This window comes from Entelurus aequoreus, linkage group LG11 (assembly GCF_033978785.1).
Source record: "Entelurus aequoreus isolate RoL-2023_Sb linkage group LG11, RoL_Eaeq_v1.1, whole genome shotgun sequence".
Lineage (NCBI taxonomy): Eukaryota > Metazoa > Chordata > Actinopteri > Syngnathiformes > Syngnathidae > Entelurus > Entelurus aequoreus.
In genome coordinates, this window is record NC_084741.1 from 23,236,340 (window position 1) to 23,258,970 (window position 22,631).

A 22,631-nucleotide genomic window follows, 5' to 3' on the forward strand; every position below is an offset into this window, starting at 1 on the left:
CTCACGCATTTGTTCACAAACCCGGAAGGCGCCACCTCATCGCCACCTGCGATAAGGTGTCGACTTGTCCAGGGTGTACCCAGCCTTCCGCCCGATTAGAGCTGAGATAGGCTCCAGCGACCCCAAAAAGGACAAGCGGTAGAAAATGGATGGATGGATGGATGGCATTTGTTCACAAAGTGGTGATCCTCGCCCCATCCTTGTTTGTGAATGACTGAGCGTTTCATGGAAGCTGCTTTTATACCCAATCATGGCACCCACCCGTTCCCAATTAGCCTGTTCATCTGTAGGATGTTCCAAATAAGTGTTTGATGAGCATTCCTCAACTTTCCTAGTCTTTTTTACCACTTGTGCCAGCATTTTTGAACCATGTTGCAGGGATCAAATTCCAAATGAGCTAATATTTGCAAAAAATAACCAAAGTTTTCCAGTTCGAACGTTAAGTATCTTGTCTTTGCAGTCTATTCAATTGAATATAGGTTAAAAAGAATGAACAAATCATGGTATTCTGTTTTTATTTACGATTTACACAACTTCACTGGTTTTGGGGTTTGTAAGTATGGATTGTTTTAATGTAGCCAAGTAAAAAAGTGATTTATAATATTGTATATTTTTTGTTTGTGTCAACAATCTCAAAGCCTGTTTTTGTTTTGGCAAAAATATGTATGTATTTTTTTTTTTTGTTCCGTCCGGTTGTTGCAAGGGGGACTGTTGTTAGCCTGATCTGGCCCGCAAACAGGTTTTACCCGGCCCGCGAGATGAGTTTGCTAAGTATAAAAATGACCTGAGATTGTTGAATAAAAGAAACTGCTGTTCTAAATGTGTCCACTGGATGTCGCAGTGGCAATTTATTGTATCCCCTGCCGCAAGAGGGTGGGGAGCTATGTGCCGTGTTAAGATAGAGGCAACACTTGCGTTTGGACTTTGGACACAACATACTTATGCTGCTTATTAGTGATAGTGTACAAAGTGTGCATTGTTACCTTCTTGCCTTGATGTTGTTGGTAATGGCGACACATTTTCTGGGCGCACATTAATATGCTAAAATAATATGTATCCCCTTCTAACTTCATGTGTGATTCATGAAATGGGTCCAAATTCACTAGTTTTGCTGTAGAATTAACCGCATGATGTTAGTACATAATTTGAGAAAAATTAGTAAATTATGATAATAATATCCTGTAATTTGATTTTGTTATTATTATACATTTAATCTTCCCATAAATTAAAAATGAACAATGGGAGCATTTTAGAACTCAGCCAGACTCAATTTCACTTACATGACTGATGAACATTATCACAGCATATATTTAGAAAGTATAATTAATGACAAAATGAAGCAAGAATACTATTAAACTGTAAAAAAATATATATATATTATGATTTGTACATTTTCAGAATGTGCTTGCTCTATTTTTACCAAAGAAAACAAGAAGTTGCCTTTAATTTTTAAGTTATCATGCCATGATTTTACCAGTCCGGCCCACTTGGGTATAGATTTTCCTCCATGTGGCCCCTGAGTTAAATGGAGTTTGACACCCCTAATTTAAAAGATGTGTGTTGTTTCAGGGAATGTGTATTCATTATTTGTGTGTTTCATTTCCTCAGTTCTGACGTCATGGTTGAGACATGTAAAAGACTTGTTCAAAACAAATGACTGTTAAAAAGCAAGAATGGTTTGAGCTTTGATGAAACCCGAGGGGAGTAAGGTAAGTAATATTGAAAATCCAAAACGGGGCGCAAACAAAATCTTGAGTAGGGCCACAAAAAGCCTAGGAAGTGTGAAGTATTTACTGTGTGAATAATTAAAGAGCGTTTGTTGTGAAGTTTGCACAATGAAATTTCCTTTAATTCACACTTCTAAAATGCTGGCAAGGCTTTAGTGGAAAATTCGGCTGACCTCAGCAAAGTCATCCGACTGTGAATATTTTGAGAAAGACAGAAAGCAAGTTGCCGCAAACTTTTTTTTCCTTCAGCTTGTTCCTCTCCCCCCTCCCTCCGCTGTTTTGATCCACCCCGTTTTTGAGTGGCACGATTGAAAAAAAGGAACACAAGGAGGACCCCCTGCTATCTTTCTGAGCACAAACTTAGCAGAAGCCCCCCCCCAAAAAAAATCAATGGCTCTTTTTCTTGATGTCTCCAGAAGAAGACCAAACGAATTGTTGGCGATCCCCGCAGACTCATCTCACGCTTTTAGCGCCAGTCAGAGAGCCGAGATGACGGCTGTTCTGAGAGAGTGCAACTCGTTTCTCTCACAAACAGGACAAGGGCGGCTGACACGGGAGCCCAAAGTGAGGAGGGAGTTGTCTCCTGTCTACTTTGGACTTTGGAACGTCAAACCTGTGACTGAAGGAGGTCAAGGTGCTCGACCCGTACTCTCGGAGGAAAACTTTGCCAACTTTCAAGTAAAGTCAATTTGACTCAAATGGCGCTGATTCCTTTCGGTGGTCTTGTAGTTAAGCATGTCAGCCCGAGATCCGAGTTTCAGTGTGGTTTGCATGTTCTCCCTGTGCATTCTTGGGTTTTTATTCCCGTATTTCAGCTTCCAATAAGCATGCATGTTAGGCTAATTGGAATAAAGTGATATCTCAAACTACCAGTAATTTGAGATATGTATCTCGGATTGTGGTTATGCTTTAAACGGGACTTATTATATAAAACCCGAAAATTTGAAATCAAATTGTGAAAGCACGGCGGAGATATTTATAAAACAATCTTGCATTCCTTCCTACTTCCGGGAAAACGAGCCGTTTGGAATTAGATAGATAAAAAGATAGTACTTTATTGATTCCTTCAGGAGAGTTCCCTCAGGAAAATAAAAATTAGCCTCGTTGGTGACGTTAGCGCACAGGTGTCACACTCAACGCCCAGGGCCAGATCTGGCCTGCCACTTCATTTTATTTGGCCCTCAAAAGCCTGGATTTAATGTGTCGATAAAGCATTTTTTTTCTTACTAAAAATATTCATTCTTTCCATTTTGACAAAAAAAATGCAATCGCCTACTTTTAAGCTTAAAGGCCTACTGAAACCCACTACTACCGACCACGCAGTCTGATAGTTTATATATCAATGATGAAATCTTAACATTATAACACATGCCAATACGGCCGGGTTAACTTATAAAGTGACATTTTAAATTTGCCGCTAAACTTCCGGTTCGAAACGCCTCTGAGGATGCCGTATGCGCGTGACGTAACCCGGGGAACACGGATATGCCTTCCACATTGAAGCCAATACGAAAAAGCTCTGTTTTCATTTCATAATTCCACAGTATTCTGGACATCTGTGTTCGTGAATCTGTTGCAATCATGTTCATTGCATTATGGAGAAGGAAGCTGAGCAAGCAAAGAAGAAAGTTGTCGGTGCGAAATGGACGTATTTTTCGAACGTAGTCAGCAACAACAGTACACAGCCGGCGCTTCCCGGAAGATGCAGTCAAGATGGAAGAACTCGGATAACAGAGACTCTAACCAGGAGGACTTTTGACTTCGATACACAGACGCCTGTAGAGAACTGGGACAGCACAGACTCTTACCAGGATTACTTTGATTTGGATGACAAAGACGCAGACGTGCTACTGTGAGTATGCAGCTTTGGCTTCTAAACATTTGATCGCTTGACCGTATGTGCGCAACTTTTTTTTGCGTATGTACGTAACTTTTTTAAAATATACAAGCTTTATGAACCTTGGGTTAGGTGAACGGTCTTTTGGGCTGAGTGATTGTGTGTGTTGATCAGGTGTTTGAATTGTATTGGCGTGTTCTATGGAGCTAGGAGCTAGCATAGGAGCTAGGAGCTAGCATAACAAACACGCAGGTGTTTTTATGCAGGATTAATTTGTGGCATATTAAATATAAGCCTGGTTGTGTTGTGGCTAATAGAGTATATATATGTCTTGTGTTTATTTACTGTTGTAGTCATTCCCAGCTGAATATCAGGTACCGTGAGTATGCAGCCTTGGCTGCTAAACATTTGATAGCTTGACCGTATGTGCGCGTCACGTACGTAACTTTTTAAAACTATATAAGCTTTATGAACCTTGGGTTAGGTGAACGGTCTTTTGGGCTGAGTGATTGTGTGTGTTGATCAGGTGTTTGAATTGTATTGGCGTGTTCTATGGAGCTAGGAGCTAGCAGAGGAGATAGGAGCTAGCATAACAAACACGCAGGTGTTTTTATGCAGGATTAATTTGTGGCATATTAAATATAAGCCTGGTTGTGTTGTGGCTAATAGAGTATATATATGTCTTGTGTTTATTTACTGTTGTAGTCATTCCCAGCTGAATATCAGGTCACCCCCGGCTCTCACAGCATCTTCCCTATCTGAATAGCTTCAACTCCCCACTAGTCCTTCACTTGCACTTTACTCATCCACAAATCTTTCATCCTCGCTCAAATTAATGGGGAAATTGTCGCTTTCTCGGTCCGAATCTCTCTCACTTCATGCGGCCATCATTGTAAACAATAGGGAACTTTGCGTATATGTTCAACTGACTACGTCACGCTACTTCCGGTAGGGGCAAGCCTTTTTTTTATCAGATACCAAAAGTTGCAATCTTTATCGTCGTTGTTCTATACTAAATCCTTTCAGCAAAAATATGGCAATATCGCGAAATGATCAAGTATGACACATAGAATAGATCTGCTATCCCCGTTTAAATAAAAAAAATTCATTTCAGTAGGCCTTTAAATATAATCTACGCTGTGGAGGAACTTTGCAGATCGATGTCCTTTAGAGCAGTGGTTCTCAACCTTTTTTCAGTGATGTACCCCCTGTGAACATTTTTTTTAATTCAAGTACCCCCTAATCAGAGCTAAGCATTTTTGGTTGAAAAAAAAAGAGATAAAGAAGTAAAATACAGCACTATGTCATCAGTTTCTGATTTATTAAATTGTATAACAGTGCAAAATATTGCTCATTCGTTGTGGTCTTTCTTGAACTATTTGGAAAAAAAGATATAAAAATAACTAAAAACTTGTTGAAAAATAAACAAGTGATTCAATTATAAATAAAGATTTCTACACATAAAAGTAATCATCAACTTAAAGTGCCCTTTTTGGGGATTGTAATAGAGATCCATCTGGATTCATGAACTTCATTCTAAATATTTCTTCACAAAAAAATAAATCTTTAACATCAATATTTATGGCACATGTCCACAACAAATCTAGCTGTCAACACTGAATATTGCATTGTTGCATTTCTTTTCACAGTTCTTTTTGACAGACATTTAAAAAAAATCTCACGTACCCCTTGGCATACCTTCAAGTACCCCCAGGGGTACGCGTACCCCCATTTGAGAACCACTGCTTTAGAGGACGGAATGACCTAAGCTAAGGATATAGACTTAAAACGGAACTATAAAGTACTGCATGAATTGGCTCCAGATCCTCAGGCAGAGTTCATCAGCCAAAGAAACAGCCGTGAGCGTGTCACTCGAGGCTCTGTCAGATGTGAGTGTTATATTCCTCTGTGCAGGAGCACTTTCAGTAAGTCGGCCTGGTCAGTAAGGAGCGCAAATGTGTGGAACTCAGTACCTTAAGACGTTAAACTTAAAAGGCCTTCACAAAAAACTTTAAAACGCCTACAGCTGCCAGCACTAAAAGATGAGCCTGTTTTGATGCTAAGATAAATGTTATGTTGTGATGTTGTATTTAATTTTTTTATCATATTGTATATGTATTGTGTGCTTTTTTTCTTTTTCGCTCTCTTTCTTTTCTTTTTCTTTTAATTTGTAATTCCACTGCCTTTTTTACATCATGGCCAGGGGACTACAGATGAAAATTAGCCTTCTGGCTAATTCTGGCTTTTTTAACCATGTGTAGTCATGTGTTTTATGAAATTGCATTGTCCCCTTTGAAATAAACTAATCTCATCTAATGTATTGATAAGTGCTAAACAAGATCTCCAGACTACTAACATAATAAAACAACCACTTACTGTACAATGTCTGCTCTCACTGGGATACCGACTGATAGTATGTCACTCAAACAGTTAAAAAAAAAAATTCCGTCATCTCCAGGTCTAAATTGGATGTCAAAGTTGACCAACTTCTCGATTTATGTCCACAACTTTCTAATATCCAGGTGAGAGGCATGATTTATAATCTAGAATTAACTTTCACCAACTCAGAGGCAAAGCAGCAGCTCACCTGCTCACTGTCAATTTAGCAGCATAAGCTAGTTAGCTCTGTTAATATTCAGGTCACAAGTCTGCCCTGAGATCGGTAGGTTGTGAGTTCAAACCCCGGCCGAGTCATACCAAAGACTATAAAAATGGGACCCATTACCTCCCTGCTTGGCACTCAGCATCAAGGGTTGGAATTGGGGGTTAAATCACCAAAATTATTCCCGGGCGCGGCCACCGCTGCTGCCCACTGCTCCCCTCACCTCCCAGGGGGTGATCAAGGGTGATGGATGAAATGCAGAGAATAATTTCGCCACACCTAGTGTGTGTGTGACAATCATTGGCACTTTAACTTTTTTAAGATGTAAATAGTGTATTGATGGTGCTTTTTTGATGTTTTTAGAGAACTTTGTGGGCGGGATAGCAGAGCTCCTATTGACTCCATTGTTAGCTGACTTTTGCTAACGTTTATTTATGATTTAGAATGTCTTACATCAGGATTGTGAATGATGTGCAGAATTCGGAAAAACGTGCAGCTCCCTTTTAAGTCGGCTCGACGTAAGCGAGCACTCGGGCGACAGAGGCAAGGAACTACTCGCTCAAAGCAAAAAACCCTTCCGCAGAATTCCAGAGAGGAAGTCAGGAGTGTCCCGTGCAGGAACAAGACGTCTCCCAGACCCTCGGTCACCTGCTCCCGCGTCCGCCAAATGATTACCGATGTAAAAAAGTGTCATGCGAATTACAGCAGGACATGTCTAATGTCCTCTCATAGCTCAAAGTTTAAGTTCAATTAGGGCCCCAGCGGTTTGATGTGCCTTTCACGGCGGGCGAGAGTAATGGCCGCGACAGGAGCGTGGCGGTCATTAGGCCGACTGACTGCATTATGCTAGCGCAGCGCAGGGCGTGATTAGTTCTGTCTCTCACCCCTGTCCCTGATTGAGATCATTACACTTCACGTCACTTCCACATCCTCCCCGAGGGATGGCATCATCAATTCTCCGCCTGACCGCGTTTTGGCACAAAGTTACCGCCAATTGGTAAAAGCTTGGCCCTTATTTCCTCTACCAGCCTTTTAAGTGGTATACTTTTTAGCAGGTGGCCTACAAAAAGGAGAGCAACTTTTCTATAAGTGACAAATGGACTGCTGATCTTTTGATTTGGGCCGTGTCATTACAGAAACAATCTACCCTCCATCAGCATAATCTCTCAGCTAATTATTAGCCTGACTCGTCGCCTAATCTTTACCCCACTCCTCATTTCAATAAAAAAATATGCAAAATGTGTCAAAAAATACTATAATACGCACAAATCCATAGAGAGCTCAAAGTCCTCTTAATCCCCCACGAACAACTTCATTTGTCATCATCACGCCTGCTGCCTGCTAATCCTGCAAACACAGGAAGACTCCAGGAGGCAGAACGTGACGTCCAGCTACTGCAAATATTCTACAATGCAGAAGAAAGAAAAAAAAGAAACTGTACAGAGTCGCGAATGAAGAGAGTATGGCCAACTTGGTTTCAGGCAATCTCCTCAACGATTGGTCAAAAGGCACTCACGTGACTACAGGGCGCCATGAGTGCTACTAACTTTGAGCTGATGCTGTATGTTTGCGGCGCTTACACATTAGTTTTTCGACGGGTATAAATGCCCTTTTGTGCTGCACGGCGCTGCTCCATCAGCGAGAATTGGGGAAAGCTTTTACATCGCCTTTCCAACAACCCGGAAAGAAGACAAGTATGGGAAGTGAAGGTTCGCCATCAACACTGGACAGTCTCCGATTACAGCTTCTTGTGCCAGGTAAACACACGACGCAACGTCTGCGTTTTATTCAGGTTAGAACACACAGAAGTTAGTACAAATAATAACAGAAGAACGGGACACATTAAAGAGATGGTTTGGAGGTTAATTTGCGTTTTTATTACAAAATCTTTTTTCGACACTGGGGGGGTGTATAATGTAGCCGGAAGAGTTAGTACTGCAAGGGATTCTGGGTATTTGTTCTGTTGTGTTTATGTTGTGTTACGGTGCGAATGTTCTCACGAAATGCGTTTGTCATTCTTGTTTGGTGTGAGTTCACAGTGTATCGCATATTTGTAACAGTGTTAAAGTTATTTATACGGCTACCCTCAGTGTGACCTGTATGGCTGTTGAACAAGTATGTCTTGCAGTCACTTACGCGTGTCTGTAGAAGCAGCATACAACATGTGACTGCCCGGCACGCTGTTTGTATGGAGAAAAGCGAATGCAACGACAGGTTGTAGAGGACGCTAAAGGCAGTGCCATCACGGCACGCCCTCAATATCATTGTCCGGGTGAAAATCGGGAGAAATTCGGGAGAATGGTTGCCCTGGGAGATTTCGGGAGGGGCACTGAAATTTGTGAGTCTCCCGGAAAAATCGGGAGGGTTGGCAAGTATGGTTTGAGGTCACGTGACACGGGTCTTGGAAAACAGCATAAAAAATTGACATATACTGTATACATATTAGAGATGCGCGGATAGGCAATTATTTCATCCGCAACCGCATCACAAAAGTCGTCATCCACCGCCATCCACCCGAACTAACATTTTATCAAAACCACAACCGCCCGCCACCCGCCACCCACCCGTTGTTATATATCTAATATAGACGATGCAAGGCATTCCTGTTAAAGAAAGGAGACTGATCCAATGCAGCAGAGACATTCAATGCGTGCCACGCATTAATATCTCTTGGCCACGCATTAGAGGCTAAGAGATATTAATGCGTGATAATATTATTTATCATTATTATAATATTATTGTCATTTCCATTAAGAAAGTGTTGACTATTATTGTTATTTTTTTTCCCTGGTCTTTAGTATTGCCTTTTTTAGTTTGTCGCGTACCACGTTGTGTTGTATTGTGGTGTGCTGTGTCATGCCAAATTTCTTCCCCCTACAAAAACCTCCCCCACCCATTTACTTCCGTGGTCATGTTTCCTCTTACGTCATTGACAGCGATCGATAGCACTTCGGCTTTGACTGCCCGTCGCTGGAAGGATACTTCGTCTTTGACAGCTGGTGGAATCTGAAGAAATCGATTATTGTTTTTTTTTGTACAGGCGCGAAACAGGAAAGTCGCGTGCGGGTTAAGGACCCCCGGCAACTTTGTGACTTTATTGGACGAACCCGGAAGTAAATGGGGGGAAGGCTCTTGTAGGGGGGAAGAAATTTGATGTGACAGCTGCAGCAGTGCCTGATGAATTATTGCCTGTTTCAAAGAGTGCTGCTCGTTTTTCGTATGTGGGTAACAACATTTAACTATGTATTTTTTTTCTGAATTGGTTCAACCGCCACCCGCCCGAATCTATTTAAAATCTTTTTTTTTCGTCATGCATCCGCCCGACCCGCGGATTATCCGCGGACTCCGCGGTTGTGTCCGCAAACCGCGCATCTCTAATACATATACGTATATATATATATAAATAAATACACATATAAAAGTCTAGACACCCCGGTATAAGATAATTGGTAGCTCATTTAATGACACTTTTAGTCATTTATGTCTTCCTTTGCAATTTGGTGTAGTGTTCTTCCACTAAAAAGCCCTCCAAGTAAGAAATAGTCATGAAAAAAACACAAAGTACATGCTGTCACCTGTTCCTGGGTGACAACGTTAGCAACTCCATTCGTCTAATACGTTGTGACGAGGTCATTAGAGGCCTCCAAGGCAATTCTTTCTAATCCCACAGCGCAGAGTGCCGCCCCTCCTCTGCCGGCGGCAAATGTCAACGAGCGTATTTCCCCCCTGACATTTGTCAGTAATGACTTCACGCGAGCGTAGTTGCGGACATATTTGTGTGTTTTTGACTGATGTGCCGAGAACGGGCGAGCTCACCACGCCGATGGAGAAGTAGTTGTTGACGATGCTGTACGGCACCGGGTCGCCTCGCTCGTCCTTGTCCGTGGACGTAACGTCGATCTTCCAGCGGTCCAGCATCACCTCGCTGCTGTTCTCGATGTCCCGCAGTATCTTCAGCAGGCTCTCGCCCTCGTAGCCTCGTGGAAAGAACGTCACAGCGTTTTATTGAGAAGTTAGGAACTTAAAATCAATACAATTCTTGATTTGATATTGAGTCATAAACAAATATAACTGGTGGAGAAACAGAATAACGTTGGAATAAAATTGACCCCTACCTTGTGTCATACAGCCTTTAAAATCAATAGGGTTCTTGCTAACCTATTAGGATTCTTGCAAGATTGAAAAATTGTTAACAATACATTTAGATTTGGTCTTTGATTTCACCATCCTAGGTCATTTTGTGTCAGAATTCCTTTGAAAATCAATAGGATTTAAAAAAAAATTAACATCCTTTAAAGGTCAACAACTGGTTAAACCTTATAACTGGAACATGTGACAAGGTATTTAGCCCCAATTGCACCAATATCCTTTAAAATCAATCAATAGCATTATTGCTTTGATAACTAATAATTTGATTGAAGATATGGCTAAAATTGGTGCTAGTACACATGGATTTGGCATTTTAATTTACCATTGTGAGGAAGGTTCTTTCCATGGTCATCTTGTATGTGGTGTTTTTAAAAAATCAATAGAGTTCTTGCTCTTACAACAACAACAAAACACTACTGCAAGGTTGACTGTTATGACAGGTTTTAAGGTGTTAAACTGCATGTGTGTCAAATGTTGCCTTTGAGTAATTTTATTGTGAGAGAGGTTCTTTAAAAATCAATAGAGTTCTTGGTTTTACAAAAAACACACCTGCAAAATTGACTATGATGACTGGTTTAAAGGTTTTAAACAGCATGTGTGTTAAATGTAGTCTTTTATTTCACTATCCATGGTCATGTTGTATGTGACGTTCTTTAAAAATTAATAGAGTTCTTGCTTTGACAAATAACACACGTGAGGTCGACCAATATGACTGTTTTAAAGGTGTTAAACAGCATGTGTGGTAAATTTTGTTTTCGATTTTTACCAATTTTGGTCATCTTGTGTGTGATGTTCTTTAAAAATCAATAGCGTTCTTGCTTTAACACATAATGACTTTAATGATTGGTTTAAAGGAGTTAAAAAGGAAGTGTGTTGAATGTTGCCTATTTCACAATTTGTGGTCATCTTGTGTGATGTTCTATAAAAATCAATAGAGTTCTGGCTTTTACAACAAATACCAAGCCTGCAAGGTTAAAGACAGGTCGACCCATGTGTTAGAGAAGTGACAACATATTTAGCCTCATTTGCTTTTGTTGGTTTGTGTCAAATATCATTTAAAATCAACAGGGTTCTTGCGTTGACAAAAAAACACGCCAGGGAGGTTGAGCATTTTGACTGATTTAAAGGAGTTTAACAGCCTGTGTGTAAATTTTGCTTTTGATTTTTACCATTTTTGGTAATCTTGTGTGTGATGTTCTTTAAAAACCAATAGAGTTCCTGCTTTGACAAATAACACACATGTGAGGTCGACCATTATGACTGGGTTAAGGATTTGAAACAGCATGTGTGTTAAATTTTGTCTTTTATTTCACTATCCATGGTCATCTTGTATGTGATGTTCTTTTAAAATCATTAGGGTTCTTTCTTTAACAAATAACACACATGTTAGGTTGACTATAGTGACTGGTTCAAATGAGTTCAACAAGATGTGTGTCAATTGTTGCCTCTGATTTTCCCATACTTGGTCATCTTGTGCGTTATGTTCTTTTAAAATCAATAGAGTTCTTTCTTTTTTTCAAATAACAAGCCTGCAAGGTTGAAGAATGGTTGAAGCGTATAGCTGGTAGAGATTGGAGACAAGGTCTGAAGCCTCAATTGCCTTTTAGTCTGTGTCAAATATCAATTAAAATCAACAGGGTTCTTGCTTTAACAAGTAACAAACATGCACTGTTGGCTATTATGATTGGTTCAAACAGTTCAAAAGGAAGTGTGTTAAATGTTGCCTCTGATTTTTGGTCATCTTGTGTGATGTTCTTTAAAAAATCGATAGAGTTCTTGCTTTGACAAATAACAAGCATTTGAGGTTGGCGATTATGACTGATTTAAAGGCGCTAAACAGCATGTGTGTTAAATACTGTTTGATTTCACCGTTCTTGGACAGCTTGTGAGGGATGTTCTTTAAAAATCATTGGGGTTCTTTTAAAAGAGAATACAAAGCCTGGAAGGTTGAAGACAGGTTGAGCCATGTATCTGGTAGAGAAGTGACAACATCTTTAGCCTCATTTGCTTTTGTTAGTTTGTGTCAAATATCATTTAAAATCAACAGGGTTCTTATGACTGATTTAAAGGAGTTTAACAGCCTGTGTGCTAAATTTTGCTTTTGATTTTTACAATTTTTGGTCATCTTGTGTGTGATGTTCTTTAAAAACCTATAGAGTTTTTGCTTTGACGAATAAGCACGTGAGGTTGGTGATTATGACTAGTTTAAAGGCGTTAAACAGCATGTGTGTTAAATTTTGTTTTTGATTTCACCAATTTTGGTCATCTTGTGTGTGATGTTCTTTAAAAACCAAAAGAGTTCTTGCTTTTACCCATAACAAGCATGTGAGGTTGGCGATTATGACTGATTTACAGGCCTTAAACAGCATGTGTGGTAAATGTTTTTGCTTTCACCAATTTTGGTCATCTTGTTTGTGATGTTCTTAAAAACAAATAGGGTTCTTGCTTTGACCCATAACAAGCATGTGAGGTTGGCGATTATGACTGATTTACAGGCCTTAAACAGCATGTGTGGTAAATGTTTTTGCTTTCACCAATTTTGGCCATCTTGTTTGTGATGTTCTTAAAAACAAATAGAGTTCTTGCAAGTAACAAGTCAGTTTGGTTGACCATTATGACTGATTTAAAGGAGTTTAACAGCCTGTGTGTTACATTTTGCTTTTGATTTCGCAATTATTGGTCATCTTGTGTGTGATGTTCTTAAAAAACAAATAGAATTCTTGCTTTGACAAGTAACAAGCCATTGTGGTCGACCATTATGACTGATTTAAAGAAGTTTAACAGCCTGTGTGTTACATTTTGCTTTTGATTTCGCAATTATTGGTCATCTTGCTTGTGATGTTCTTAAAAAACAAATAGCATTCTTGCTTTGACAAGTAACAAGCCCGTTCAGTTGACCATTATGACTAATTTAAAGGAGTTTAACAGCCTGTGTGTTACATTTTGCTTTTGATTTTGCAATTATTGGTCATCTTGTTTGTGATGTTCTTAAAAAACTAATAGAATGCTGGCTTTGATAACAAGCCAGTGAGGTTGCCTTAAACAGCAAGTTTGTTAAACGTTGCCTTTGCTTTTTACCATTTTGTGTCATCTTGTGGATGATGTTCTTTAAAAAAATCAATTGAGTTCTTGCTTTGACAAATAACAAGCCGGCAAATTTGAATATTACAGCTGGTTTAGGGAGTATAATATTGTCTTTAAATTCACCATATTTGGCAATATCAATTGAAAATCAATAGGGTTCCTGTTTCGACCAATAACAATAATGCAGATACTGTATGTGCGTCTTTTCTGTACCTCCTCCCCAGCGCAGACATCGTGCCAGGTCGTTTCCTGTCCCGAGAGGAAGCACGCACACCGGCGGGTCGCGCTCCAGGTTGGCCTTGTCTGGGAGGAAAGTCACAAGAAGAAAGTGAGAGCAAAATAAATCCATTTCGCTCTGCTTCTACTTAACCACACGGTCAGTCCGGTCTATTTCCAGAATCCCCTTTTCCCTGACAGCTTTTTTCCTCCTATTACGTAGCTCTTGTTTTGATTGATAAAAGTGGAGACAGTTTTTTTTGTGTGGAGACGTCTTTGAGGCCAAATAAAGACAGGCAGGTGATTCTTGTTTTATTTGTGCGTATATTTTATTTCCAATGGTCAAATTATGACTAACACGTTGTTCTAACGTGTGCAATCATCCCATTTTACCTCCCATGAACGCGGCCGCTCAGACATAATGAAAACATTTGCACACGCGCCCCAACGTGCGTTTTTGATTCGACACTAATAGAAAATAACTTTTTTTTTTTTTACCCGCCTAATGTATTTCAACTGGCCTTGTCGTCAGAACGCAACGTAGTGACTCCTGCAGCATTGAAATACTATTAATTCAGTGGAAGCAATAGACAAGATTCTGTACCAATAAAGTCGAGGATCCAGCCCACCGTGCCGTCCCCTCCACACGCAAGCACCCGGAAATCCGGAACTTCTCGGAAGAAATTCAACCTGCGAGGAAGGAGAGCATAATGAGCAGTGCCACATTGCTTAAGTGACCTTCACCAAGGCAGAATAAATGAATTGTTGTTGGTTCGTCGACTTCAGTGGTGGGCCGTCAGGGCCAGCAAGGCCTTCTCTGTTGGCATGACATAACCAGAAATCATGATCATAATTAAAGATACAATTATTTTTTAATTCACTTTCCCTAAATATCTAAAAGTATTCATATTCTCTTCATGTCATATTATGCTCGTTCGAGTGCTGTTGTTTTTATGTTACAGTTTGTATCCAATCAGAATTCAGCTAGCTTATGTTGCCATGCTGTACGAAATCTGCCCGAGGCCTTCAGAATCAACAATGCGGGACTTAGATTCGATAGACAATTGCGAGAGCCAATCAGATCGCGAGTTGTTGTCAGTAAGGCCTTCTAGATGGCCTCACGTTGAACGTGACATTTACGCGTCCTGTGATTGGATACTCACAAGGACCGTTAGCGGATGAATTTGAGAACACAGAGTTGAGGGACAGTTGCGATAGCCAATCAGATCACAAGTTGTTGACAGTAGCCTATCTAAGTAGGCTGATGTTAACGAGACTGTGATTGGATACTCACTTGTCATTCCAAAGTGAGTATCCATTCACAAGTTTCAGGAAGCGGTAAGCGTTGCGCCGTAGCCAGACCGGGATAGCAGAGAAGGAGAACAAAACGTTGATTAGGTGGCAGATACATATTTGCAAGGCCATTTTCAAGAAGGATATTTAAAGAGAACCTACATCTTGTGAGACAATGTCGGCCAACCCCGGAAGCTAGCTCAGCTGTTCTGGTGATGAAATGGGGAAATGCCTGCCATTTTCACTCGAACGAGGGGTACCACTGCTACAAATTTTGAGTTCAAATATTTTATTTTTTCACTTTTAATGTTTTGGCAATTTTAATTTTGACAGTACCACATAAGATATGTTTTAATTGATTTTTAAATGCGCCAGAAAATAATCCGTTTTGTACACTGTTGAGGCGATTCAATGCCCTGTAGGGCGTACATGTGTTCCTCTATAGTATTTCTCCAAGGAATTGTCAAGTAATGACATAAATTATGGTATTTTGAGAGGTAATCTTTGAAGTCGGACATCACTGAAGGCCTGGTGGGAAAACGTACGGCCCGCCACTGACTTCCTGGTTCATGGACGATGACAAACAGACGGGCGGTTCCGCTATGACTCCAGGGGGTTGATGCTGTCATTGTGACTCATTAAACTATAAAATTGCGTGTTGCAGGTGATCTACTAAGACTGCGTGCACAATTGATTATCAGAATAAGAATCAGAATCAGAATCAGAATCGTTTTATTGCCATTGTTTGAGAACGGGTTCACAAACTAGGAATTTTTCTTGGTGCAAACGTGCGACATAAAATACATATAACACATATTTGGTATAAAAAAGAGCTGTGACTGAGCTATCAGATAGACTTAGAAGGGATTCAAGGAATTCAAGGAGCTGCTGTTATTGTTCATTTGCCTGATGGCCGAGGGGAAAAAACTGTTCAGGTGGCGGGAGGTGTGGGTCTGGATGGAGCGTAGTCTCCTGCCTGAGGGGAGAGGGGAGAATAGCGTGTGTCCAGGGTGAGAAGAGTCAGCTGTGATCCGACCCACACGCCTCCTGGTCCTGGAGGAGAACAAGTCCTGGAGGGATGGGAGCTTGCAGCCAATCACCTTCTCAGCAGCACGTACGATGCGCTGCAGTCTATTCTTATCCTGGACTGTGGCGCCGGGGAACCACACTTATGTACTTAGACTTAGACTTAGACAAACTTTAATGATCCACAAGGGAGATTGTTCAACACAGTAGCTCAGTTACAAAGATGGAAAGTGTAGGGATGGAAAGGACAATGCAGGTATAAATAGATTTTTTTTATTTATTGCTATATTAGTCTAACATATATACGAATATATACATAATATGTGTACAGAATAATATATATATAGATATATTATATTATGTCTATAACATATATACAATATATACCAGTGACCATGTACAATATTACAGTATATACAGTATATGTGACAGCAGCAGCATAAAATAGAGAGTAGATCCAGCAGGAAATAGAAAATAGACATTATAGACATTAAAAACAAAGAGAAGTAGCTAACATGTCAGGTGTCAGGTAATAGGCAGATGTCATCTATTGCTGTATGGTGAGTGATTATACAGCTGGATGGAGTGTGGAATGAAGGAGTTCTTGAATCGCAGAGTGCGGGAAGGAAGTTGAACGAGCCTGTTAGATATTTAATTAATGTTAATGTTATTTAATTAACTATAGAGCGCATCGGTATAGAAGCCGCACCCAAACAATTTTAGTAAAAAAAAATATTTTCCCATATATTAGCCACAGATATACATGTTGTGAAATTAGTTATTTACACAGAAAGATTCTGTGAATGTTTGTTTACATACTCTAATTGTTTCCAAACGGTGTCTGTAACACGGCAGTAAAACGGATGATCAAACAAAACAGTGTCATTGTCATGGACCCACTAGCTGCAGAAGCTAGCTCTCCAATCAGCTAAACAGACCCAATAACTCCACGTTCTGATGAATTAACTGAGGAATGTGTCAAACTGAAACAATACAAGAAGAATGCCATTGTAAGTTAATAATATTAACACAGGCACTCACAAACGTGTTAACATATTAGCTAATGCTCACGACGCTAGCGTCATTATATCGCATGTACAAATATGCACAAAAACACTCCTACAGACATCACACATGGGACGGTTTAGTAAGTATAAACAGTTTTAGTTACACTGTAAAACTTACAAACGTTGTTTGTAGTAATGAATGAAGAATCCATACGAGTAAAACTGCTATGGATGGCTAGAAGAACAACACTCTGAAACAAATGAAAGGACACTGCAGCACCGGCAGTGAGCAAATTCATCCAAAAGATGGTTTATCTTATAAGCCGCAGGGTTCAAAGGGTAGGAAAAAAGTAGCGGTTTATAGTCCGGAATTTACGGTACCATATGCTCATGAGTACATTTTGTGTACATACAGTATACATGGGCAGTCATGGAAAGATTATGTATATTCATACAGTTATTAGTGACCTTATTTGCTTTTTTAAAGCAGAACAGTAGTCTACACGACTACTCCCTGACTAAGAGCAGTTATAAATGGATTATACTTTGACACTATTCACACACACATTCACACACTGATGGCGGGAGCTACCATGCAAGGCCCTAACCACGAACAATCAGGAGCAAGGGTGACGTGTCTTGCTCAAGGATACAGCAGACGTGACTCGGATGGCGGAAGCCAGGGATCGAACCATGAACACTCAGGTTGCTGGCACAGCCACTCTACCAACCGAGCTCGCTAGCTAGCACGCTCGTGTCTCATGCCAGCAGACAGAAACGGCAGGGAGTGAACCACGCGCGTTACAATAGTCCATCTGAAAAGAGTCCCACGCAAGTCTCCTAAGCAACCCTTCTAATAATAATAAAATAGCCAATCACTCATCCAGCGAGCGAGGCCGCCTGGCGGAGGCCTAATCGGATCACGGTGGCCAATGTTCAGTCCAACGTCTTCCGTTCCTTCACAATAACGAAGCCCTAACTGAATGAGGCGGCCTCCCAGCCCCGCATGGCGGCTAAATGACTCGCTCAATTACGCCCCGACCGGGACGGCCAAACCGCATTAGCGGGCAAACAGACGGCCGCTGACATGAAAGCTTTGGATCCTTTTAAAGAGCAAGAAACAAACACTTAATTTGGTCCTATTGCGTTAGCCAGGGAGCTAATTGACGGCGGCCGTGTGTGTGTGCGTGTGCAGCGTCCACAGCGCTAATGTGCTTGACAAAATATTAACAAGGAAGCTGCGGTGCGAGGTCATCAGGAAGTTTCGGCGTGTGCCGCATTGTGTATATTTCTCATAAACACTGGCCCTCGCTTCTAATGGAAGCCAAACAGGCCGGCAGCACGGTGGCGAGGCATTCCTGCGCCCTGAGATGACACCTGTCGCGAGCAAGTGAAGCCGCCACATGCAAATGAAACATGCTTTGCTCTAATCACAGACGCTCACCGTCTGGGAAACGTGAGCTATTCGTCTGTATGCATGAGCACATGCGCTACGGCGAGCGTTCCGCCTGCGTCCATCATTCGCCGCTTGTGCGTAAGCACGAAGACCTCCTCTGCATATGATGCTGATAGTTAAGTCCCAACAATGCAGAATATCACTGCGATTGTACACATATCCCAAAAAGAAGACACGATTTAAAGAGTTCTACTTTCAAAACTCTTTCTTTCTTCTTATTTTCATATTTGGAAGTTTACATGCTTTGGTTATAGATACTTCAGAACGCCTTCAAAGGAAACCATTAAGGATGTGGGCCATTTTGGAGCTACACTGTAAAAACTAAGTTAGATTTTACAGTAAAATACCTGGTAGCTCAGTTGCCAGAATGTATATGTTAAAAATAACAGTGCTACTGTACGTTTTTTACATTTACTGAGCTGCTGACTATCTACGGCAGCTCAGTTGCCAAAAGTTACTGTTAAAAACAACACTTTTAGCGTTTTTTAATTTACGGTAACGCATTGTAAAAACGACTGTAGATTTTACGATTAAAAACACTAAACTGTCAGCTCAGTCGCCAGAATTTATATGTTAAAAACATATTGCTCCTGTACATATTTTACAGTAAAAAAAAAGGAGTGGCGTTTTTCAATTCACAGTAATGCACTGTAAAAACAATGACCAAAGATTTATTGTGAAAAAAAATTGGCAGCTCAGTCGCTGGAATTGTATTGTTAAAAATAAAAGTGGTACATATTTTACATTTACAGTAAACACTGTAAAATCAACTATCGTAGATTTTACGGTAAAATTAAGACGACAATCTACGGCAGCTCAGTAAACATAATGTCACTGTTAAAAACAACACTGATAGCGTTTTTTTAATTTATGGTAACGCATTGTAAAAACGACTGTAGATTTTACGATTAAAAAAACAAAAAACCGGCAGCTAAGTCTGCAGAATTTATATGTTAAAAATAAAAGTGCTCCTGTACGTTTTTTAAATTTACATTAAACACTATAAAAAGACTTCTATGGGAATGAAACAACAAGGATTCAGATTTCCCTCGCCCGGACGCGGGTCACCGGGGCCCCCTTCTGGAGCCAGGCCCGGAGTTGGGGCACGATGGCGAGCGCCTGGTGGCCGGGCCTGTCCCCATGGGGCCCGGCCAAGCACAGCCCGAAGAGGCAACATGGGTCCCCCTTCCAATGGGCTCACCACTCATGGGAGGGGCCATAGAGGTCGGGTGCATTGTGAGCTGGGCGGCAGCCGAAGGCAGGGCACTTGGCGGTCCGATCCTCGGCTACATAAGCTAGCTCTTGGGACGTGGAACGTCACCTCGCTGGGGGGGAAGGAGCCTGAGCTTGTGCGCGAGGTAGAGAAGTTCCGGCTGGATATAGTCAGACTCACCTCGACGCACAGCAAGGGCTCTGGAACTAGTTCTCTTGAGAGGGGCTGGACTCTCTTCCACACTGGCGTTGCACGCATTGAGAGGCAACGAGCTGGGGTAGCAATTCTTGTTGCCCCCCGGCTCAAAGCCTGCACGTTGGAGTTCAACCCGGTGGACGAGAAGGTAGCCTCCCTCCGTCTTCGGGTGGGGGGACGGATCCTGACTGTTGTTTGTGCTTACGCACCAAACAGCAGTTCAGAGTACACACCCTTTTTGGATGCACTCGAGGGAGTACTGGAAAGTGCTCCCCCGGGTGATTCCCTTGTCCTACTGGGTGACTTCAACGCTCATGTTGGCAGCAACAGTGAAACCTGGAGAGGCGTGATTGGGAAGAATGGCCGCCCGGATCTGAACCCGAGTGGTGTTTTGTTATTGGACTTTTGTGCTCGTCACAGATTGTCAATAACAAACACCATGTTCAAGCATAAGGGTGTCCATATGTGCACTTGGCACCAGGACACCCTAGGCCGCGGTTCCATGATCGACTTTGTAGTTGTGTCATCGGATTTGCGGCCTCATGTTTTGGACACTCGGGTGAAGAGAGGGGCGGAGCTTTCACCACCTGGTGGTGAGTTGGCTGCGATGGTGGGGGAGGATGCCGGACAGACCTGGCAGGCCCAAACGCATTGTGAGGGTCTGCTGGGAACGTCTGGCAGAGTCTCCTGTCAGAGAGAGTTTCAATTCCCACCTCCGGAAGAACTTTGAACATGTCACGAGGGAAGTGCTGGACATTGAGTCCGAGTGGACCATGTTCCGCACCTCTATTGTCGAGGCGGCTGATTGGAGCTGTGGCCGCAAGGTAGTTGGTGCCTGTCGTGGTGGTAATCCCAGAACCCGTTGGTGGACACCGGCGGTGAGGGATGCCGTCAAGCTGAAGAAGGAGTCCTATCGGGTTCTTTTGGCTCATAGGACTCCGGAGACAGCAGACAGGTACCGACAGGCCAAGCGGTGTGCGGCTTCAGCGGTCGCGGAGGCAAAAACTCGGACATGGGAGGAGTTCGCCGAGGCCATGGAAAACGACTTCCGGACAGCATCGAAGTGATTCTGGACCACCATCCGCCGCCTCAGGAAGGGGAAGCAGTGCACTGTCAACACCGTGTATGGTGCGGATGGTGTTCTGCTGACCTCGACTGCGGATGTTGTGGATCGGTGGAGGGAATACTTCGAAGACCTCCTCAATCCCACCGACACGTCTTCCTATGAGGAAGCAGTTCCTGGGGAATCTGTGGTGGGCTCTCCTATTTCTGGTGCTGAGGTTGCTGAGGTAGTTAAAAAACTCCTCGGTGGCAAGGCCCCGGGGTTGGAAGAGAACCGCCCGGAGTTCCTTAAGGCTCTGGATGCTGTGGGGCTGTCTTGGTTGACAAGACTCTGCAGCATCACGTGGACATCGGGGGCGGTACCTCTGGATTGGCAGACCGGGGTGGTGGTTCCTCTCTTTAAGAAGGGGAACCGGAGGGTGTGTTCCAGCTATCGTGGGATCACACTCCTAAGCCTTCCCGGTAAGGTCTATTCAGGTGTGCTGGAGAGGAGGCTACGCCGGATAGTCGAACCTCGGATTCAGAAGGAACAGTGTGGTTTTCGTCCTGGTCGTGGAACTGTGGACCAGCTCTATACTCTCGGCAGGGTCCTTGAGGGTGCATGGGAGTTTGCCCAACCAGTCTACATGTGCTTTGTGGACTTGGAGAAGGCATTCGACCGTGTCCCTCGGGAGGTCCTGTGGGGAGTGCTCAGAGAGTACGGGGTATCGGACTGTCTGATTGTGGCTGTCCGCTCCCTGTATGATCAGTGTCAGAGCTTGGTCCGCATTGCCGGCAGTAAGTCGGACACGTTTCCAGTGAGGGTTGGACTCTGCCAAGGCTGCCCTTTGTCACCGATTCTGTTCATAACTTTTATGGACAGAATTTCTAGGCGCAGTCAAGGCGCTGAGGGGATCCGGTTTGGTGGCTGCAGGATTAGGTCTCTGCTTTTTGCAGCTGATGTGGTCCTGATGGCTTCATCTGGCCAGGATCTTCAGCTCTCACTGGATCGGTTCGCAGCCGAGTGTGAAGCGACTGGGATGGGAATCAGCACCTCCAAGTCCGAGTCCATGGTTCTCGCCCGGAAAAGGGTGGAGTGCCATCTCCGGGTTGGGGAGGAGACCCTGCCCCAAGTGGAGGAGTTCAAGTACCTAGGAGTCTTGTTCACGAGTGAGGGAAAAGTGGATCGTGAGATCGACAGGCGGATCGGTGCGGCGTCTTCAGTAATGAGGACGCTGTATCGATCCGTTGTGGTGAAGAAGGAGCTGAGCCGGAAGGCAAAGCTCTCAATTTACCGGTCGATCTACGTTCCCATCCTCACCTATGGTCATGAGCTTTGGGTTATGACCGAAAAGACAAGATCACGGGTACAGGCGGCCGAAATGAGTTTCCTCCGCCGGGTGGCGGGGCTCTCCCTTAGAGATAGGGTGAGAAGCTCTGCCATCCGGGGGGAGCTCAAAGTAAAGCCACTGCTCCTCCACATCGAGAGGAGCCAGATGAGGTGGTTCGGGCATCTGGTAGGATGCCAACCGAAGGTGTTTAGGGCACGTCCAACTGGTAGGAGGCCACGGGGAAGACCCAGGACACGTTGGGAAGACTATGTCTCCCGGCTGGCCTGGGAACGCCTCGCGATCCCCTGGGAAGAGCTGGACAAAGTGGCTAGGGAGAGGAAGGTCTGGGCTTCCCTGCTTAGGCTGCTTCCCCCGCAACCCGACCTCGGATAAGCGGAAGAAGATGGATGGATGGATGGATGGATGGATGGATGGATGGATGGATGGACTATTA

At 42.8% G+C, this 22,631-nt stretch overlaps 1 protein-coding gene across 1 annotated transcript in view; it reads right to left on the reverse strand.

The window, feature by feature from the left end:
• The window catches only part of dgkb (diacylglycerol kinase, beta), a 260,736-nt gene that overhangs the window by 105,696 nt on the left and 132,409 nt on the right, over nucleotides 1-22,631 (reverse strand). Inside the window, 3 exon segments of the mRNA XM_062062705.1 lie at nucleotides 9,983-10,143; nucleotides 13,613-13,702; nucleotides 14,220-14,305. Coding sequence (XP_061918689.1) covers nucleotides 9,983-10,143; nucleotides 13,613-13,702; nucleotides 14,220-14,305 — 337 coding nt within the window.